Source organism: Chenopodium quinoa, unplaced genomic scaffold (assembly GCF_001683475.1).
Source record: "Chenopodium quinoa cultivar QQ74 unplaced genomic scaffold, ASM168347v1, whole genome shotgun sequence".
NCBI lineage: Eukaryota > Viridiplantae > Streptophyta > Magnoliopsida > Caryophyllales > Amaranthaceae > Chenopodium > Chenopodium quinoa.
The window spans coordinates 2,682,687-2,704,794 of record NW_018745003.1 but is presented as its reverse complement, the minus strand read 5'-3'; the positions used below and the strand labels follow the sequence as shown (position 1 = coordinate 2,704,794).

General features: G+C 41.6%; 1 protein-coding gene across 1 annotated transcript; it reads right to left on the bottom strand.

The window, feature by feature from the left end:
* Nucleotides 1-16,473: 16,473 nt before the first annotated feature.
* On the bottom strand, nucleotides 16,474-20,760 carry LOC110707881 (B3 domain-containing protein Os01g0234100-like). The gene is made up of 10 exons (XM_021885952.1): nucleotides 20,063-20,760; nucleotides 19,839-19,940; nucleotides 19,518-19,552; nucleotides 19,088-19,189; nucleotides 18,849-18,938; nucleotides 18,643-18,726; nucleotides 18,404-18,554; nucleotides 18,067-18,273; nucleotides 17,534-17,624; nucleotides 16,474-17,441 (listed from the first exon to the last, which is right to left on the bottom strand). Exons 1-10 carry the CDS (start codon nucleotides 20,117-20,119, stop codon nucleotides 16,756-16,758), a joined length of 1,605 nt encoding a protein of 534 aa, XP_021741644.1. The 5' UTR covers nucleotides 20,120-20,760; the 3' UTR covers nucleotides 16,474-16,755.
* Between the last annotated feature and the right edge of the window lie 1,348 nt (nucleotides 20,761-22,108).

Below are 22,108 nucleotides of genomic sequence, written 5' to 3'. Positions count from 1 at the left end.
TCCCATGACTGAGTAACTCCGGCCATATCGAGTGGCTAGTCACATATGAATTATTTATTATTACGAATTTATGTATTGTGGTTTTTACTGTGTTCATTACGTTATTCATCAATTTGGTTATCATTTGTAAGTTTTGTTTAAAGCAAAGGTCGAAAAGTGTTCATTGATGTCGCAATATTATTATTACGTCTTAATAATTTTACTTTGATCACCTTTGTTATATATCCAACTCGATTCTTCATTGCATGATTCTACTAATAAGGGGAATTTCAGCTAGACGGCTAGACCTGAAGGGTCCAACATTGTATAGAGTATTAATATAGTAATATATACTCCCCCGTCGATCCCATAATGCCATAATTTTGAGATATACTGCATATTTTATTTTATGCGGTATTATGCATCTTTGACTATCAATATTATTAAGTACGTATGTTTCTGTTTGAAAATAATAGGACCTTCTGATAGGCCCTGTTTCGGGTGAAAACAATGGGACCTTGCCGAAGGTCCGCTGAAATGGAGAAGACTGGATTCGGTCCAAGTTGTGTTGGGCCGAAGGTTTCCTGCACAGCAAACACACATAAACTAGCCTCGGGGGGTGTTTCCGAGGAAGGCCCCTCCGATGCTAAAGTCAGTACAATGTGTAAAAGGAAGACACTATGCAAGAGAGTTTGTAGCTTGAGGCTTTTGTGGAATATATCTGAATGTAAGAATGAGCATATGAATTGGAATATCAATCTCCCCCTGTATATGTCAATATGATGGCTTTTATACCTCATCATACATGGAGAGGTTGGGCCTTAGCCCAATTGGCTTACTTTGTGGGCTGACCTTTGACTTTTGAGCAATTGGAGAGTTGAACCTTGACCTTGGGCTTTTAATTGGATCATTTAGTGCTTAGGCCCAATTTTGACTAAATTGGACCCAAACAACTTGCCCCCAGACCCGATTTGGAAGGATGACGGGTCGGGTTTGATTTAATTCAGAAAAGGAGGGAAGTAAATGATTTAATTGATCCAAAAATTTGAATTTAAACCGTAATTAATGAGATAACAACGGTTAATGATTGCGGAAGTTGGACGGATAATGGGCAGTTTAATCACAAGATCATGTGTTTAATGGTTACTTAGTGGGTATTTAAGAGAAATTAAAGCACAGACTCTTCGTATCCCGTACCTGGAGATATAAACGGAGGCGCATCATTCTCCTCACTTATTCACCAACACAAACCCAGAATTCCTCGAGAGAGAAACCAAAAACCCGCATCAAAACTTCGCAAATTCCCCGAGCATTGAGCTTAGAAACTGAGACTTGCCACTACGAACTCGTAAATCGACAACTTTCGCTTCAGATTAAGGTAAATTCCTTTGATTTCAGTTTATTTTTCTTCGAATTCGAACTCCTTCCCCTTTTCTTTCGACTTTTCTCTTCGAAATAATCAATGGCAAGAGGAGTTAGAGGTAGAGCCCGTGCTCCAAGAAGAGCAAGGCCGATTCCCGATCCTAGGAACAGGATTGGGACCTGGAATGGTCAAAGGCCGGAGTCTGACCCTGCTGAAGGGATTAGGGCGACTCCCCTTTCCTCGGCTCCTCCTCAAAGAACGGATGAGCCGAGCGCTTCTGGACGGGATGATGAAGTTCCCGCTGTACTTTGGGATATCCTCCCTGGGTTTTTAGAATGGGAGAATGCCGAAGTCGTTTCGGCCATGATAAAGAACCGGCCCTACTCATGGTGGGTAGAGAACGCCGATCAATATCGATTTGCCGAGCAAATTGAGTTGCATTACGGCATTTTTGAAGCTGATGGATATTGGTGCCGAATGCCCTCAGCATCCGATAGAATCCATCGTCCACCCCCGGGGTATGTGGGGGTGTACACGAGACAGCTTCAGTACGGGCTGAGGTTCCCTTTGGACGTTTTCGTCCGAGACTTGCTGATCCATTACAACATCTCCCTATGTCAGCTAACCCCCACCAGCATCCGAAGGGTGATGACATACCTATGGGTCTGCAAGTTCTTCAAGTACGTGCCGAACCTGCACTGCTTCAGAAAGCTCCATCGGCTAGTGCCAAATATTCAAAGTGGGCACGGAAGCCATGGTTCTGGGTGGTACCGGATTGAGTCCCGGCCCCAATACCTGACCATGTGGCCAAACGACTCTTCAGACAAGGACTGGAGAGGTCAATGGATTTGGGTTAGGGCACCCACAGATCCGGGCCACCCTTGCGTCTTCAGCGCTCCCCGGTACTTAGCTGAGCCTGATCCCGAAATGGGAAGTCTAGGTCCCCCCGCAGATAACGGGGCGGATCCGAACCTGGATCAGCAACATATCTTCGGCAAGCTGCCGAACCCGGGGGGGAGTGGTCAAATGCAGCATATCCCGGAGACTTGGCTCCCCGATACGCATTACGTTTTCCAAGAGAACATGCTAGCAGCTGTTGGCCTCAGCCGAAAGTTTAAGGATGGTAAGCTTCTTCGGCTGGGGCCGAGGCTTTTAACTACCTCTTTTTCTTCTCTCGCTTTGCTTTTTTTTATGCTGTGCCGATGTATCTGAGCTAAACTTTCCCCTTTCCTTTTTTCAGAGCGGGACGAGACCAACGTTGGCATTAACTACGCTCGTCTTGGTGTTAACCGAGAGCGAGTTGTAACTGAACGGGCCCCGTCTATCACTGAGCCGAGGCATAGGGAAGTTCATCTAGACTCTTCCCACTTCCAAATTGAGGCTGTTGCTCTGTATCAGAGGCAGAAGCCTTGGTGGAAGAAGAGAGACCCTTGGTTTCAGCTGCTGAACGAAGAAGCTGAAGCTGCCCGCACAGCCGAAGAGGTTGCACGGGTACTTGAGGCTTGCGAAGGAGGAGAAGGGTCCTCCAGAGCTGCTGAAGCCGAAGCTGCAGCTAGAGCAGCTGAAGAAGACGAGGCTTTGCTGAAGACCTCGGTGAGCTTTCAGACAACTTTTTCTCTTTTTTTTTTTTTTTTTTTTTATTACTCACACTCTTCTTCCCCCCTGTCTGTTACAGTCTGAAGAGAGTAACAGACACAGAGAAGGCAAAGCTCCTGTTCGTCCCGAAGACCAAATACAGGAGTCTTCAGACTCAGATATGGACGAACAGCCCCTTCTGAAAAGGCGCCGAAGGATGGCCATCATCGGCCCTCATGACTTTCAGCAGAGGCCGATGACCATCGGCGTCGCAATAAGGGAACCTGAGGAAGGCAATGGATCGCCGAGGGTTCCCCAGCCAACACCCCAATCACCTCAAAAGACCCCTCCGCCACCTCCTGAGATGGAGGTGGATCAGAGAACTCCCGAACCTAAGGGAGGGGTCCAAGAAGAAATCAAGGAGAGTGCTGCTGAGCACGAAAATAAAGATGCCGTGATGTCCAGTGCTGAGGGCTTCACGGCAGATATCGCAAGAGAGGTTGAGGCTTTCGTCCTCACCCCTGAAGAAGAGGAGGTCATAGTAATTGACTCCTCTGAGAAGGACGATGCTGAGACAACCAAAGCTAATCAAGCTCCATCGTCGTCCTTCCCTTCTTTCCAGACTCTGCATTCTGGAGAAATGGGTTTCTCGGCCCCCCGAATTCCAATCCCAGACCACATCTGGGATCTCATATGGGGTCAAAACCGAGAAGGAGCTGCAGCCTACTTCGGCAATTTTGCTGGCATGTCCGAAGTAGACAGGGCAAGGATCTGGTCGCTGAAGGCCACTGCTGGGATGGGCGAATCCAGCAGATCAGTTCCTGACCCAGCCAGGTCTAACCAACTGCTGATGATGCAGGTAATTTTCCTTGTCTTCATTTCCTCCGAAATTCAACTCTTTATATATTTTTTTTTATTTATTTTTGTCTTCCTGTTTTCAGTTCGTGCACAATCAGACTCTCACTGTAGAGCTGATAGATACCCTACAAGATAGGGTAGACGCTGCTGTGCACGACAAGAAGGTTGCTGAAGAGGAAGTAAAGCTTGCTAAGCTGAAGCAAGCAGCAGCTGAAGAGAAGCAGCAGGAGGTTGAGGAGTACGGGAAAAAAGCTGCCGAAGCCCTGAAAACCTTCTGCGATGCTATGGAGAAGGAAGTTTTTCCCCCACTGATGGAAGGGGAAAAATTCCTCCAAGAGCATATGGGAGTGGACGTCTCCAAATTCAAGGCTGCTGTTGAGAGCCGAATTCAAGAAGGAACTGCTGCACAAGCTGAAGTGCAGCAGCGTCTAGAGGCTCTTGAAGCCAGCCGAATGGCTGCTGAAGAGTTGCTCCTGGCCAAAGACGTCCAACTCTCAGAGGCTGCTGCTGCTGCTGAAGCCCAAAGAGCTAAATTCCAAGAGGCTGAGGATCAACTGCTGATCCAGAAAGTTGAAGTGGCCCAAGCTCAGACAAAGGCTTTCCAAATTCAGCAAGAGCTGAATGAGCTGAAGGGTTCCTCCTCCAAAGTCGCTGATGAGTTGAAGAAATCCAAGGAAGACTTGGAGGAGACCCAGAAGAAGCTGGCTGATGCTGAGGCTTTACTCAAAGTCCGTGTTTATACCCAAGAGGAATATGAGATGGGTTTCAGAAACGGATTCCGAGTATGCCGAAGAGTCTGCCTTCATGCTGAGCCGAAGCTGGACTGGTCTAAATGTGCTGAGTGGGTCCAGAATCCCGAAGACCCTCACATGAAGTATGCAACTCCAGCCGAAGCTGAAATTCTTAAGGCTGAGGAAGCCGAAGAGGAAGCTGAGAGACTGGAGTTGGAAGCTGAGCAGAGGGAAAGGGAGGCTCGGCAAAGTGCAAAGCCCGCTTCTTCTGCTGCTGGGGGCTCAACGCTGATCAGTCTGATCCTCAGGCTGAAGCATAGGAACTCGGGCAGTTGTCTTCAGAATCTTGCGGTTCATCATGTGCTTAACTTCAGACTTGCCGCTTTCTGAGTTTTTTGCCTTGTTTTTTGCTTCAGCTTGCCTTGTCGTACAACAGTTTTATTTTTTTGCTTATGTACGTATTTCGGCAGCTGTTATTTTCCGCTTGTGGGCGGCTGCCGATATTGAATTATTGAACTTGTAGCTCAATTTTTTGAGCATGAAATATTAATCTGATGCTCTTTTCTTCAGTTGCTTTATTTTGATGCTCTTTTCTTCAGTTGCTTTATTTTTGAATGCTTTACTGTTTCTTTTCTTCAATTCTGCCGAACATAGTTGCACTGAGTGCTTCTTGCCCCCCCAGAAATTGAAGTATGACTTCAGTTGAATAAGCAATTTCTGCACCTCTTCAAAATGGGTATCCGAAACACAGGGCCAACTGAAGGCAATGTTTCGAATAATGGCTTTCTGGGATACAAGGCTCAGTTAAGGCAATATCCCAGAATTGCCCATGGACTAACCTCTTTAGAACAAGTCTTACTGAAGTTTTACTTCAGCTGAAAGACCAGTGTTCTTAAAGAAGACGCATATCCGAAACACAGGGCCAACTGAAGGCAATGTTTCGAATAATGGCTTTCTGGGATACAAGGCTCAGTTAAGGCAATATCCCAGAATTGTCCATGGACTGATGTCTTTGGAGAACAGGTCTTACTGAAGTTTGACTTCAGCTGAAAGACCAGTGTTCTTTAAAAAGACGAGTTTTGTAAGCCATCTGAAACCCAGTTACCCGAAGGCGAAGGTTTCAGACGAGGCTGATTTTAAAAATTTTCAACTGTTGCTGTTATCCTTGATTTTCTGTCTATCTTTGAAAAATGGATACCCGAAACACAGGGCCAACTTAAGGCAATGTTTCGGATAATGGCTCTCTGGGATACAAGGCTCAGTTAAGGCAATATCCCAGAATTGTCCATGGACTCATGTCTTTGGAGAACAAGTCTTACTGAAGTTTGACTTCAGCTGAAAGACCGGTGTTCTTTAAAAAGACAGATTTTGTCAGCAATCTGAAACCCAGTTACCCGAAGGCGAAGGCTTCAGACGAGGCTGAATAAAAAACCCTTAAAGAGTAGATAGAACAAAGAAAATTTTGGAAGGATAAAAAGTTGTAAATATTTATATAAATGGCGGCTCCAAGGCCTTTCATTAGTTCAAAATGTACTTACAAAGATTGCTCTGCCCCGAAGGGTTTACACATGATATTTTTTCAGTACATCAGCGTTCCAGTGATTTTTCAACTCAGTTCCATCCAACTGCCGAAGTCGGTATGTCCCTGGCTGAAGCTCATCATAAATTTCATAAGGTCCCTCCCATGTAGCTGAGAGTTTCCCATGGATTCGGCCTTTCTGAACTGCAGCAGCATTCCGAAGGACAAGATCTCCAATTTTGAGAGGCCTTGCATGGACCCTTCGGTTATAAAATTTGCTGACTCTCTGCTTATAGGCGGCCATTTTATCTCGAGCTGAGTCTCTTACTTCGTCGAGGAAATCGAGAGATTCCCTCATCAGTCGCTCATTCTCAGCCGAGAAATGGTGCACTCGAAGGCTCTCAGAGCCAATTTCCACTGGAAGGACGGCTTCGGCACCATACACCAGTTCAAAAGGTGACTGGCCCGTTGCCTCTTTTTCAGTTGTCCGAAGGGACCAAAGGGTTCCAGGGAGCTCCTCTAGCCATTTGGACTTTTGATCTTCCACCCTCTTCTTGAGGGCATTTAAGATCTGTTTATTTGCTGCTTCGGCTTGTCCGTTACTTTGCGGGTGGCATACTGCTGAATATGCCAGTTTTATGCCGAACTGATCTGTATATCGCTTCAGCGGTAAGTTATCAAATTGCCTCCCATGATCGAAGACAAATACTCTCGGGATGCCAAAGCGAGTGATGATATTCTGCCAGATAAATTTTCTGACAGTTTGCTCTGTAATGTTCGAGGCTGCTTCGGCCTCGATCCATTTACTGAAGTAGTCGACACCAACTATCAGCCATTTTTTCTGGTACACAGCCTCTGGAAATGGTCCCAGTATATCCAGTCCCCATTGGGCAAACGGGAGTGGATTAAGGATCGGCTGAAGATCCCTTGCTGGCTGATGGATAACTGGAGCATATTTTTGACATTTTTCGCATTTCCGAACCAGCTCCTTAGCATCTGCGATCATGGTGGGCCAGTAATATCCGGCCCTCAATGCCTTGTGGGCTAAGGTTCTTCCCCCAATGTGGTTCCCACAGATGCCGAGGTGAATCTCCCGTAGGATATAATCTGCATCTGTTGGTCCCACGCATTTCAGCAATGGGGCTGAGAAGGACTTTTTCAGAAGTTCCCCCCTGAAGACAATGAACCTAGAACTGGTTCTCTTCATCTTGGAGGCCAAAGCTTTATCCTCAGGAGTTTCTCCCCGAAGCTTGAAAGCTAAGATGGGTTCCATCCAACTAGGTTCTGGGTCAGCGCAGCACACTTCAGGTGCTTCGTCGACACTTCTCTCTCGACGCACTTCTACATACACAGACCTGTTCAGCTCGGTAAAAGATGAACTAGCAAGTTTGGAGAGTGCATCGGCTTGAGTATTCTGACCCCTTGGGATCAGCTGAACCTCAAAAGTTTTCAGCTCTGCAATGACTGATTTGATCTTGGCAAGATAAGCTATCATGGAGGGCTCTTTGGCCTCATAGCTGCCACTGATCTGATATGCAACTAGCTGAGAGTCTGTTTTTAAGCAGACATGATCGGCTTCCAAGGAGATGCATAATTGTAGGCCGGCGATTGCTGCCTCATATTCGGCTTCATTGTTCGAGGCCTTAAAAGAAAATTTTAGTGCATACTCAAAGGATTTGCCTTCGGGAGAAGTTATCACTACTCCTGCCCCCGAACCGTTTTCGGTGGAAGACCCATCCGTAAACACGGTCCAGACTTTCTTTTCACTGTCCAGCGCTTCTTGGTATGAGCATTCGGCCAAGAAATCCGCTAGGGCTTGAGCCTTAATGGCAGCTCTCGGACGGTAGCTGATGCTGAATTCGGTGAGCTCAAAAGCCCACTTGGCTAGCCTACCGGATTTTTCAACCTTGCCGAGAACTTTTTCCAACGGCTGATCAGTTAAGACCACTATCTGATGGCAATCAAAATAGGGCCTCAGCTTCCGAGCAGCTACTACTACCGCGAAAGCAACTTTCTCGAGTAGAGGATAGCGGGTCTCGGCATCCGTCAGTGTATGACTGACAAAATAGATCGGTTGTTGACTTTTACTCTCTTCCCTCAGCAATACTGCGCTGATGGTGGCCGGGCTAACGGCCACATATAGGTATAGAGTTTCTCCTTCAGCTGGGCTAGCCAGCGTTGGGAGTTGAGCCAGATGCTCCCGAAGCTGTTGAAAGGCGTCTTTTTGCTCTTCCTCCCAAACAAGCTCTTTTGTTTTCGGGAGTTTCAGGGCTTTGAAGAAGGGTAACCCCTTATCCGAAGCTCTGGAAATGAACCTCGAGAGGGCTGCCATTCTTCCGGTGAGCCGCTGAACATCCCGCTTCGTTTTCGGCTCAGGAAGGTCGAGCGCCGCTTTGACTTTAGAGGGATTGGCATCAATCCCCCTTTTGCTGACCATGAAACCCAGGAATTTCCCTGACTTCACGCCGAAGACACACTTCTTCGGATTCAGCTTCATTTGATGCTTTCTCAAGGTGGCGAAAGTTTCAGCCAGGTCCTTTACATGGTCCTCTAGTTTTTTGCTTTTGACGATTGAATCGTCAACATAGACTTCCATGTTTCGGCCCTTTTGATCGGCGAAAACTTGATCCACCAGCCTTTGATAGGTTGCCCCCGCATTTTTCAATCCGAAGGGCATCATTTTATAATTATACACCCCAGCGTTCGTGACGAATGCTGTCTTGGCTCGATCGTCGGGGTGCATAAAGATCTGATGATACCCCGAGAATGCGTCCATGAAACTAAGCAAGGCATGGCCACTTGTCGAATCGACTAGCTGATCGATTCTCGGCAAGGGATAGAAATCCTTTGGACAAGCCTTATTTAGGTCCGTGAAGTCAAAGCACATCCTCCAGGTACCATTGGGCTTCTGAACCATCACCACATTTGCCAGCCATTCCGGATATTGGCAAGGTTCAATGAACCCTGCCTCCAATAATTTTTTGACTTCGGCTGCGATGTCTCGGTTCTTATTGGCGGAGTAATTCCGCTTCTTTTGCTTAACTGGTCGACACGTTGGGTCAACATTAAGCTTATGGGAGATGAGGTCTGAACTTATCCCGAGCATATCAGCTGCCGAGAAAGCAAACACATCTCTGTTGTCCCGAAGGAGTTGAATAAGTTCACAACGGGTGTTCGGATCAAGGTCCATCCCGATTGTTACACATTTCTCAGCATCTCCTTCGGCCAACTCAACTGTTTCAGTCTGTTGATCCATGTCCATTGCCGATGGACTGGACTCTTCAGAATCTGGTCTGCTGCCAATGTCAGCAGGTGTCCCAGTCTTTGTGTTCTTCGGATGGCTCTCTGAGTCTTGCGGCTCAGCTGAAGAGTCAACCTTTTCCCTTTCGAGACCTTTTTCTCTGGGCACGGATCCTTGGGCCGAAGCACTTAGGCCTTTCGGCTTTTTTGTGCTTGGCTCTCTTTCTTTTTCCTCCTCATCCTTGTCATCTGGGCGACTACTGGATGGCTTGAGGTAGTTGCACCTTCGGGCGTCCTTTTGGTTGCCCTGTATCTTTTCGGGGAAGCCGGCGTCTGAGACGTAAATCATCAGCTGATGATAAGTTGAGACGACCCCTTGGATCTCGTGAATTATGGGTCTCCCCAAAATCACGTTGTACACTGAAGGAGCGTCGATGACCAAAAACTCAATCATGACGTTCCGGGCTGCCTCATCGCAACCGATGGTGACAGGAAGTGTCACCTTCCCATCTGGATAAGTTGAAGCCCCATTGAACCCGGATACCGGATAGGGTACCGGCGTAAGGTGCTTGGGCTTCAGCTTAATTTGATTGTAGGCCTTTCGGAACAGAATGTTTGCTCCGCTGCCACCGTCAACAAGGACCTTACTGACGTCGTGGTTGGCCACCGTGGCGATGATCACCAACGGATCCTCGTGAGGGAACGTAATCCCCCGGCAGTCGGCGGCTGTGAACGTCATGTTCGGCACCGGCGACTGGGGAGATTGAATGTCAGCGTTGTTCACCTGGTGAGTCAAAGCTCTAAGGTGACGCTTGTGCTCCCTCCGAGAGTATATTCCTCCCGAGATAACATTGATCGGAGGGAATTTCCCCTCCGGTTTTTTACTGTTTTTCTTGGGGAAATCAAGGTCCTGCCGAGGGTCCTTTGCTGATCTCTCGGATTCTTTTTTCTCGCGGTGATCCGCGATGTATTTTTTCAAGTATCCCTTCCGGACCATGTCCTCTATCTGGTCCTTCAGTTGGATACACTCCTCAGTGTTGTGGCCCGAAGACTCGTGGAACTCACACCACTGATTTTTATTTTTTCGCTGATACCACTCTGGGAGTGGTCTCGGCTTTCGGTAACTCTGCTCCTCCTTCGTCACACTGTAAATTTTGGCGCGTGGAAGAGAGAGCGGAGTGTAGGACTCGTATCTGCCTGTGTATGAGGCAAATCTGTCCTTCTTTAGGTCGTTGGCCAAAGATGGCTCCGGAGCCTTTGATTTTCCCTTTGCCTTATGGCCTTGGCCTTCAGACAAGGGTATTTGCCTCTGTTTCCCTCCCCCGGATTGAGGTTGGGTTTTTGCTTTATTCCATTCTTCGGCTCGGATGAACTTATCCGAAGCACTAAGAGCTTCCTCCAAGGTCTGCGGGGTATGCATGACCATGAAGTCTAGGAACTTTCCTGGCTGAAGGCCATTCTGCATTGCAAAAACAGCTAACCCCTGGTCCAGCTGGGAGACGCTTGATGACTCATTACTGAAACGGGTCAGGTAGTCTCGGAGGCTTTCGGTTTCCCCCTGTTGCAGACTCATGAGCTCTGCGGTAGTCTTCTCTCGGCGGTTTGCCGTGGAAAACTTGCTCCTGAACTTGGAGGACAGATCATCCCAACCTGTTATGGAGCCTTGCCTTACTCCCTTGGAGATCCACGCTTGCGCGACCCCCTTGAGAGTGGTTGGGAAATATTTGCACCAAGTCGCCTCGGATCTGGGGCAAAGATGCATATGAGTCTCATACGAGGCCACGTGGTCCTTCGGATCCGTGGTCCCGTCATATGTGATATGCGACGGTATTTTAACCGTGGGTACGCGCTCTTCCAGTATCCATTGCTCGAATGGTGAACTAGCGGGTAGCATAACGGCCTTGCCCTTGTTCCTGGCCGAAGGGACCGCGCTCCGCCCTCTTAGAGAGGTAGGAGTGGTTTTCGTCCCTGGCTGGGAAGTCTGGGCCTCGGCTGCAGGGAACGAGAGGCGACTACGCACGCTCGGTTCCTGGCCGCCGAGTCGGTCAAGGACGCTTCTGCGAACAGTCTCAGGTTCTCGGCGAGTAGATTCTGGCCGAGAAGCTGAGCTGCTGCTCTTATGCGCTTCTGGTCTTGAGGATGAGGATCCTTTAAATAATTGAGAGTTCTTTCTCCTCTGTTTTTCATTTTTCCAAGAATCCTCCTCCCACTCTTCCAGTTCCCGGAAGGAGGGAAGCTTCCCACTGTCATGGTCTAACTTCCTCCGCTGATGTCGGGTATGCGGAGGAGTTCGATCACGAGGCGGTGGCATATTCTGTGCCCTCATTGCCTCCATGAGTACTGCCAGCGCCCTTGCCACCTCTTCCGAACTGGGCCCCGTCAAAGGGGTCCTCGGCCGAGTGTGGGAATGAGGCCGCGCAGCCGATGGTTGGCTTTGGGACACTGAATATGTCCTATGATCAGACTGACCCCTGCTAGACCGAGAGTGGTCCGGCCTATATTGAGAGTCATGCATTACAGGAGATAGGGAATTCTCCTTGTATGATCCTCCCCCCGAGCCGGCACCCTTGGGAGAGTTCCGGTCCGGCGAGGGCGATGGTGTAGGGGTTTTAGGATTTTCGCCCGCTCCTTGACGGAGGCTTTTGCTCTTGCGGTTCTTAGCCATGGCTGCTAAGATAATTGCAAGATGATCTTGGTTAGGAATTTGGCTTAAAGATTTTTGAAAGTCTTCCCCACAGACGGCGCCAAATTGTTTCGGGTGAAAACAATGGGACCTTGCCGAAGGTCCGCTGAAATGGAGAAGACTGGATTCGGTCCAAGTTGTGTTGGGCCGAAGGTTTCCTGCACAGCAAACACACGTAAACTAGCCTCGGGGGGTGTTTCCGAGGAAGGCCCCTCCGATGCTAAAGTCAGTACAATGTGTAAAAGGAAGACACTATGCAAGAGAGTTTGTAGCTTGAGGCTTTTGTGGAATATATCTGAATGCAAGAATGAGCATATGAATTGGAATATCAATCTCCCCCTGTATATGTCAATATGATGGCTTTTATACCTCATCATACATGGAGAGGTTGGGCCTTAGCCCAATTGGCTTACTTTGTGGGCTGACCTTTGACTTTTGAGCAATTGGAGAGTTGAACCTTGACCTTGGGCTTTTAATTGGATCATTTAGTGCTTAGGCCCAATTTTGACTAAATTGGACCCAAACAGGCCCTTTTTTGGGGTTGAAGATTGAACTCGGCCCAGGCGCTGAGCCACTGCCAGAGGTGCTAGCCTCTTCCAAGCCTCGGAAAGGCACCGACGTCAACGGCACCGCAACAATGGGAGCCTCGCTCGACGAAGCCCTAGTTTCCATCCTGGGACGAGGAATTCGATTGCTCAAAGGCGGCATCGGCCCAAGTGATTGATTGCGCCGAGGAATTAATTGAGGAGTTTCCTCTTCCTCTTAGCAACTACTGGTCTCTTGCCTCGGTCTTGAACCATTTTTATGCGGGAAATCGAGAAGTCGGGAAAAAGGGGATGCTTTAAAAAATCAAAGAAATCAGAACAAGTTTGGAGAAAATTACCTCTATCAAAAGCGGAATTCGCCGATCTATAAATTTGGAGCAACAAACTTCGGCTCTAGGTGCAGAAATGCAGAGAAAATTCGAAAAAAGGAAAGTGCTTTGTCAGGGTTGATTAGCAAAAGAGCGGAAGAAAGAGTTTGCAAGAAATGAGGAGAGAGAGTGGGATGAGTGGTTTAAGTAAGCTTCCGGAAGCAGGAATTCCTAGAGTCCGTACCACTAAAAGCCTCACTAACTCCACCTAAATGCAACCGTTAAACACTTCCCAAAGTTAACTATCCACTAAACCTTCCATCTTCCCTAATTATTCTCTAAATGACAATCATTCACCTCAATAACCACCCAAAATCAAATTTTTAATTAAACCAATACTTTCCTTCATTTTGCAAGTCAAAACCCGACCAGTCATGCTTCCGGATCGGGTCTGGGGAACAAGTTGTTTGGGTCCAATTCAGTCATTCAATTGGGCCGGTCCAAATGTTTTATGTTTGAAAACAATGTATAAACAAAAAAAAAATTAAAAATTGATATTATAAATTTACATTGAAATGTAAACAATAATATCTCAAATGGCAAGCATATGTTATAATATAAATTTTTTGATAATGTATAAAAATTGTTCCATGAATCTACTCTATTTTTTTAGTAAGCCTTTTATGAATTGAAGTACAACTACATGTATCACCATCCTTAAAATAAATGGAAAATTAACCATGATAACGTAAATAAAGTGAACAATCCAAAGCATTATCCATCAATCATGTCTAGTGCAGTTAATTGTCTCATTTTCTTCTCAATAATGTGTTTTAATTAGTGTTATGAATGTTAGTTAATGTAATTTATTTTTCCTCCATAACTAGGCCACTAATCAAATTAATTAAATATAAACTGCTGAGTGAAGAAAATAATTTAGTAATGTTACATCGATCGAATTTATTTTATTTTCCTCCATAACCACTAACAACCATTCAACCATATATATACTTGATCCGGCCATACTCGTAAACTTCATCCAACTCATACCGGACTTCTACTCAATAATAAAGAAATAATGAGAAAAAATGAGCCGAGCTCAGCAGATGACAAGTGTGTGATGTTCATAACCATGGCTATACTTCTGATGACTTTCGTCGTCTCAGCTTCTAGAAGATCAAGATGCACCAGAGCTAAAGAAGAGCATGTACAAGTGAGGGATTATTTTATATGATTGATTAACGTTTAATTATTATCAAAATCATCGTTTATTTTTTGGTGTTTCACCTGATTCATCCTTTGAGCTAATTTGGATTCGAGGATCAGTTCTGGGTGGTTAGGTTCCAGTCCCCTCCCAATTATTGTTGCGGGGGATCGAACACGCGATCCTCCCTACTAAGTGTAGCCCTAATCACCACCACACCAACATCCAATTGGCTCAAAATCATCATTTATAAGTGAGGGATTATAGTCATAACCTTATTTATTAGTTTCCACAAAATCAGGACAAACCTTATAATCTACCCTGCCAATAACATTTTTGAAAGCTGGTTAAAGAATAAATTAATAGTGAAATGAAAATGGAGAGCATGTATAATCATAATTAATCAAGAGTTACAAACCAAAAGCCGGCTTATTTGTAATTTAATCCAACCGTCCCTGTGATTAATCATTTGACAATATTTTGTAAGTCTCTTTCAGATTAAATAAAACAATCTTATTGAGATGGAGAAAGTGATAGAGTTATGAGAAAGAGAATAATAATGTTGGAAAGCTTGATTATATTGAAGAGTACATAAGAGTATTTATAGTACATAAGTAAGCATTAGACTATGACTAGATATATAAGAGTATTTGTTTAGGTACATTAGACAAGAATAAAGGATATATTTGACTATCAACCTAAATGAGTAAATCAAAGGATTACAAAATAAACTATGAACAGGTTTTAATAATGATAATGTTGATTTAGTCATTATTTTCCTTTATACGCCCTCGCAAGATGGACGGCGAAAGGAAAAGTACAATCTTGTAAAATGAATGTCCTTCTTAATTGTTGATTGCCACACCAAGATGTTGGTGGTTCTTCAATTGAGAGTTGCACATAATTTTTTTTCATAGGAGTGTATAAAGGAGGTTTTTTTTTTCTTTTATGAGGTGGAGTTGCGTGAAGCATTCATTTTCTTAGGAGAAGAATAACATTTAGTCATCATTGAAATAAAGGAGTTTGAGTTTCTCCGTAAAAGTTTGGAGAAGTGATTTTATGTTTGGCAACACTTGGTAGATAGACTACATACTTAGGCCAAAAGGCATTGTTTCTCCATAAGGGGGGTTTTGGAGAAATGAGTTTATATTCAACAACATTTGGTAGATAAATTACGGGGTATCGAAAAGGGATTGTTTCTCCATAAGAGGTTTGGAAGAAAAAAAAAATGATAATTATTAGCATCTCTTGGTATATGAGATACGGGGTGCTAAAAGAGTTAGAGCGGAAGTTTGAGGTTTGAAGCTTTCCAAGAAGAAAGTTTGATATGATCACCATCATTTGTCGGTGTCGGCAAAGGTTTTTGATAGTGTAGTCATAGAATAAGAGGTTGTGGTAGCGGAAGCGAGAAAAAAATGGATCAATAGCTCATGATACCAAGATAGAGAGTTATGAGAAAGAGAATAATGTTGAAAAACTTGATTATATTGAAGAGTATATAAGAGTATTTATAGTACATAAGTAAGCATTAGACTATGACTAGATATATAAGAGTATTTGTCTAGGTACATTAGATAAGAATAAGGGATATCTTTAACTATCAACCTAAATGAGTAAATCAAGGGATTACAACTAAATTATAAACACTAATTAATAATGATAATGATGATTTAGTCATGATTTTCCGTTATAGAAAGTATGTAACAATGTAATGTACAATAATCCGTATTTTTTAACAACCAGCCGGGCTGTACACAACTGTCTCAATTAACTCTATAAATAGGCTTCATCTACTCCCTCCCATTCAATCAATTCATAAACACGAAAAAAATAAAAATGAATCAGACACAACTGACTAAGTGTGTGGTGTTCATAACCATGGCTGTGCTTCTTATGGCCTTAGCCGTCTCAGCTGCACGATCTCAAAGGAGGGCCTTTAGGTGGTAATAAGGGTGGTGGGATGGTGGGTGGACTACGGGATGGACATCTTCTCATCGGCATTTTAGGAATTATTTAAGTGTATTAAGTGAGGATATTTTAGGAGTTTTAATTTTTTTTATTTAAAAAAATTGTTAACTGTGGGATTAAGAATTAACTAAATTGTTTCATTAAGTTCACCATTGAAAAATTATAACTAATTAAAGTTTATCAACGATAATAAGATTTTTTCGCAATTCACCACTAATAAAATTAGACAAGTTTGCCCTTAATAATATTCCAAAGCATGCATTTTCCAAGTGTTTACTAGTTTACTACTCTATTACATGTTTCTTGTACTGTGGCCTGTGTTCATTCATCTATTCTGTTTAAATATTAATGACAAGTTTGCGGAATAATGAGCTCCATTTGCTCTTAATACTTGCAACAATTTGAGTTTTATACTATTTATTACTCTGTATATGTAAACACTTGATATTTTTATATCGACCTCTAGTACACTTTGGACAAGTACTTGGTCTGAAAAATATACTTGGTGGTATGCTCAGAGGACTTTGCTAACAATAGAGAAAGGCCTAATAATCTACTGGCCAATAATATCATCAACATTTAACCATACGTACATTTCGATTCCATGATCAGCAATCAGAATCGTTCCCTAAATGTCATCTGTGATTTTAAGGTTTCAACTATACAAAAGTTTTCCACTCCCCAAAAATATACATGGCCAACAAATCATACAGAAACTGCCCTACAAAATAGACTGTTTACAAATTCGGGGACAAAAAGAGAAGCTGATGCAAATCAAGTGGTTAAATAGCAATAATTTCCTTGATCCTGGCTTCCTGTTTCAATGCACTTGACATCTTTATCTCAGCATCCATCTCGAAGTTGATCTTCTGCATTGAGTCTTTCAGCTGTGTGAGTTTATTCTCAAGCAATTTCATTCTCTCTTCGGCTAAAGCTCGCTTAATGATACTTTCTTTCAGCTTATTTGATTCATCAGCTGTGTCAGATTCCACAGCAATGCCTAGTAGTTGGTTAATGTGAGTAACCAAGAAATCGACTTTCATGCCTAGCATCTCGAATCCCTTCAATGTTTTCTCCCAAACCCGAAGATCTTCATGAGAAGTAGAGGCCTTCTTGCAGGATTTGATGGCATCTGCAATGTTGATAGTCTCTGCTATGATCCCAACCACCAGATTACAGTTCAGGCCCTTAAGGAAATTCTCATGCAGAAACGAACTTTGGCTGTGGCAGAGCTCGTAGTACTTCTTTAGAGTATTGGTAGAGAATTTGGAGTCCATAATGAGGTCGTCGATAACAATGTGGAAGTCCTCAAAAGCCTCCACTCCTTCGAATTTGATGTCAGAATCTGAGAATTGAATTCCTTCGAGTACTTCAGGTCCTGACTCAATATCACTGTTGCTTTGGGACAGGTAGCCAGAGGAAGTGTTGTTGTCTTCTTCTGTTTGTAAGACCTTCTGGCTATTGCCCTCTATTTTAGGATAAAAATGGACATGGACATCAGTAAATTATTCATCATGTAGCATTTTATAAAGAGACGCGATAACATGAGTGAGCTTTTACCTGATATCTGTTGTCCTACCCCAGGATCCAAGGTTAGGAGCCCTATAGATCCATCAACTTCACCAAAAGTTTGTCCTCTTACAACATAAATCTGTAGAAACATTGTGAAGTAGCAATGGATTGTAAATCGACGATGTGAAAGACCTGAACTTTGCAATGTAATTATTGTAGAACAGGACTTTTAAAAAAAGCCTTATCGTTTGAGTGAGAGAATTACTACTAGGAAGTCGAAAATTGTGTGGTTGTTTAGTAACTAAAATACGGGAATTCTTTCAAATGGAGGAAGTTGCATTCCTACAGGTAATTTATCCAACCTTTCTTATATACAACTAAACGCCACTAGTTTGCTAATTATGGCCATAAACACGGGCTAACCTGAAATTCTCATTCAGAACCACCAAGAAGGCAAGAACATTTAATAAAAATGCTTATGCACTCATGTCATATATAACCATTACTATGCACAATAAATAAGAAATCTCCTGCATACATTACTAAATTTAGTAGCCATGACTCATGTATAAGAAGCTTGCCTGAAATTTTGTTGGGGCAATCAATTGGAAAACCAGTACATCGCCCTCAAGCAAGCCATGATCAATGGAAAACCCCCTCCATCCGCCACTGAGACCTACTTTCGCAGCTAAATATTTGGTGCTGGATTTCTTACCAGCTTCATCCACCAACACTACATTACTGTCACATACAGGGAGATGCTTATCACAAAATTTTTTCGGCAGACCCTATCCATCACAAAACAAGCAACATCAGATTCATACACACAACTCCCTAATATCATGCTTTAAATCTGTTAGTTTTTTTACAAGTCAACCGTGTTTATGTTTGTGTAGGACAAGTTTTTTGCTAGCTTACCAACCAAAATCCCCCAGAAACATGTGATTTCAACATCAACTTGACAAAGCTAGGATATTCATCTGGTAAATTTGCTTGGATCTCTTCTGCTCGCTTCAAAGAAGACGACTTGTCACCCGATGGTAAAGGATCACTTAAGTCACTCCTTCGACTGCCCATACACAACATCATCAATGCACAATAGACATAGTATATCACATTCCCAAAATAAAAGCTATAAAATTAGTTTATAAGCTTACAATTTTTGTGTTATTGAAATTTCACTAGCCTTGGCATTTTTGTCATGTGATAAGTCATTGGTTTTGACCCTCTTCTTTTTAGCTCTTCAGTTACATCCAAATTACACAAATTCATCAGCAGAAAAACAATACATAATCTACAGTCACCAATTATTTGTAAAACTTCATAATGTTTATTTTGCTTGTTCTAACATTAAGGTCTTTACCTTTCTTTCTTTTGTTGCGGAACCCAAACCACAAGTTCTCTATTTTTCGAGGACTCGTCATCATCACTAATGTCCCTTGCTCGCTTGTGGCTTTCGTGTATAATCGAGCATCAAATCACACATAGCAATAAAAATGATCAAAATCAGTTCTAGTATAACAACATCCAGTACTAACAGTGTTACACCCTCTAGGAAAGTGATAAATGAAACTACTATCAAGGGGTATTACATCAACTAACCTTTCAATTTTTGTTCGAATTTTCGAAGACTTGGACATTACATTAACATTGTCTTCAAATAGTGTATGATCACTAGTGTCCATGTCCTTAGATGGCTTGGTGCTTCAGCAATCATTCAGATTTATTTACACAAGACATAGTTAGCATTGTGAAATTAAACAAGTGATATGCATATAAGAGCATAATAAAGTAACTTATCTATATTGCTTAATTACTTTTTCGGTATGTCTAGCCCACTTGTATAAAACAAGACAAGTCGCGCCAAATCACATAAAAGTTAAGTTTGTATGTAAAATTGGCTTTTGTATTAAGCATATCATATACTTATAAAATATACAATACACCCGTTGTATACATAATTTATGCATTCTCTCTTTGAAATTTGATAAAATTGGATGTAAATGAAATTTTTTAGGGCCTTTTTATTTACCTTTCACTTTGTTCTTGATTCTGTAGAGGTAATATCTGGTACCAAAAAATAAAAAATGAAACTTTTAATCAACAATAGAATAAATGGGCCATAATTCATAAAAATTTAAGAGAAGGTTTTTTTGTGAGATTTAAGGGTAAAGTTGATAATTATGATCATTTTCATAAATAAGAAGTCCAAAAAAATAAATCAAAAGTTCTCATCAATAATACTCAAAATAAAAATAAAATCTGAAAAATTCTGGAGTAATAAAGCTTCAAACTTTTCTGAGCATAAATAAAATACTCGTAAATGGAAAGAAAAAAAAAAGCAGTAACTTACAGGTTGAATTTCAGTTTGATGACCATCTTGAAGCATAGACAGTCTTTTTGCGACTAAAGCAAGTTTCAAATCCTTCTTTGCAATTACTGATTTCTCCTTTTTCTAACCAAAAAAAAAAATAGAGAGAAAATAAGTGTATTAAAACAGAGCAATTCAATTGGAAAAAATACAGTTTTAATATAAAATTAAAGTCCAGAAATCCAGAAATATGGAGAGAAATTAACCAAATCAACACTCTTTTTTCTGTTCTCTGCTTCTTTTACAGGAGTTTTAATTTCCATTTTTTTTTTTTTTTTTTTGAGGGGGTTTGAAAAATTGAAAGTGTAAGAACAGCAATGAAGATGATGAAGAGAAGATAAACTGTAAAAGCCTAAAAGGAAGGAAAGGAGGGAGAGTGTAAGTACGGAATTGGACCGTTTGAATTTGAAATTGGGTGGAATTTCTAGGGACTCGACTCTACTCAACCTACTTATATTATCATGATTATGTGATTTGATAGAATAGAATGTCTGAATATTTTCTTTCTATTTTGGAGAAAAAACCCTCCATTTTTTTTATTTTTGAATTGTACTTTAGCTTTCGTATTCCTCTGTTTTAGGTTTAAGTGAATATGGATCAATTTTATAAGGGAATCACAATACCCAAACTTTTTTTTTTTTTAACACACAATACCCAAACTTAATCCGGTCCACATTTTAATCTGAGATGACAATAAATGTTACTACAGAGTAATAATTAAGTGTATTAGAATGATAACAAATGCTACTACGGAGTAATAATGTTACTGGACACAAATCAAAATAATAATCAGAATGATTTTTCACTTAAATTTAATTCGACTTGATTTGACTTGATCCAAATCTTTATGGTCCTGTGCAATGTACGGATTTATCAGATTTTATAAAAGTTTGTATTTCAACAATTTTTTATAAATTTTTTTCTATTTATAAATAGTATGACAAAGGTCAATATTCTTTAAAAAATGCTTCGTAGTAAACTTTAAGTTATACATACCCGTATGATATATATACTCCGTACAAATTTATACTATATTAATAATTATGCATATTTTTTTTAATAATAATATTTTGCTTAAATTTTCTATAAGTTGTTGCAAAATTGTTTTATTGAATTTGGGAGGGAAAGATTACCTTATATATATATATATATATATATATATATATATATATATATATATGGGTAAAGTAGGAAAATATTATACAAGTAGTGAATTAAAAATTTTCTAAAATAATTTGACAAAAAAGTAAATAAAAAATTGGCAGGAAATTATTTAACCACATTTTGTCACATGTCATTTTTTATTTGCCTTTAGTATATAGTTATTATTGATTTATACAATACAAGTACTTTTTTTTTTTAATGAATCAATTTCTTCACAACAAATCAACTAAAGTTCTTAAGGGCTCGCAATCACAAAAATTTGAAAATTTTGTAGAAACAAAAAGATAATCTGGTATGAGATGAACTTATAAATTTTAACTTTGGGGCGATTTGTTATTTTTTTTTTTTTAGGTCTTTGCACCTATTGATTACTACTAAGTACTAAAATCAGATTGGTAACATCATTAAAATACACGTGTTAATTTCTTGTAAAAATATTCGGTTTAAACTATGTATAACATCATTCAATTTAACTTCTTTTTTTCTTTCAAGTTCCAAGACTAACACTTCTACATATAGTTAACATACACATGTTCCAAATAAAGAGTATAACCAAGTAATAAATCAAATGAGAAATAAGCTTGCTAGAGTTTTAAACCCCATGACCCAAAAACACACATACGCACAAAAAGTCAAATCGGAGCACTTAAGTATAGATGAGGGAGTATAGTATATCATTCTTACATCTTATGTCCTAGTAAACATAATGCTTGTCGATTTATGCTCCTTATAAAGTTGTTGGTGCATGTTGCTTAAGTTGGTTCACAATTTAGAGTTAATTAAATTAAACAGAGACATTGCCTCCTTAGCTTTGTGATTGGATTAACGCTAACTTGGTTCATACTCTGTTTGAAATACAATCTCCAAATTTAATAGATTAATCTGATTGCTTGAGTGCCACACTATTAGCTTTTTCGATCTTAAAGACCACAGTTAGGAGTTTAGGCACAATAGTCCATTATGATAACCAAACTTATAATTTTCTCAATTTCACTTCATATATTCAGTTCAACAATATTGATTTACATCTACCTACATGGGCTACATCTAAAGATAATATGACAATGGCAAGGTAAGAGCCAATACAA

What these genes read in the sequence shown, in the direction of transcription:
- LOC110707881 (XM_021885952.1), bottom strand. Translation starts at nt 20,119, where the DNA reads ATGGAAATTAAAACTCCTGTAAAAGAAGCAGAGAACAGAAAAAAGAGT. An exon ending in ATCAAACTGAAATTCAACCT is followed by an intron (nt 19,553 to 19,838) that starts GTAAGTTACTGC and finishes TTTTGGTACCAG; the next exon opens with ATATTACCTCTACAGAATCA. An exon ending in ATTCGAACAAAAATTGAAAG is followed by an intron (nt 18,939 to 19,087) that starts GTTAGTTGATGT and finishes TATACACGAAAG; the next exon opens with CCACAAGCGAGCAAGGGACA.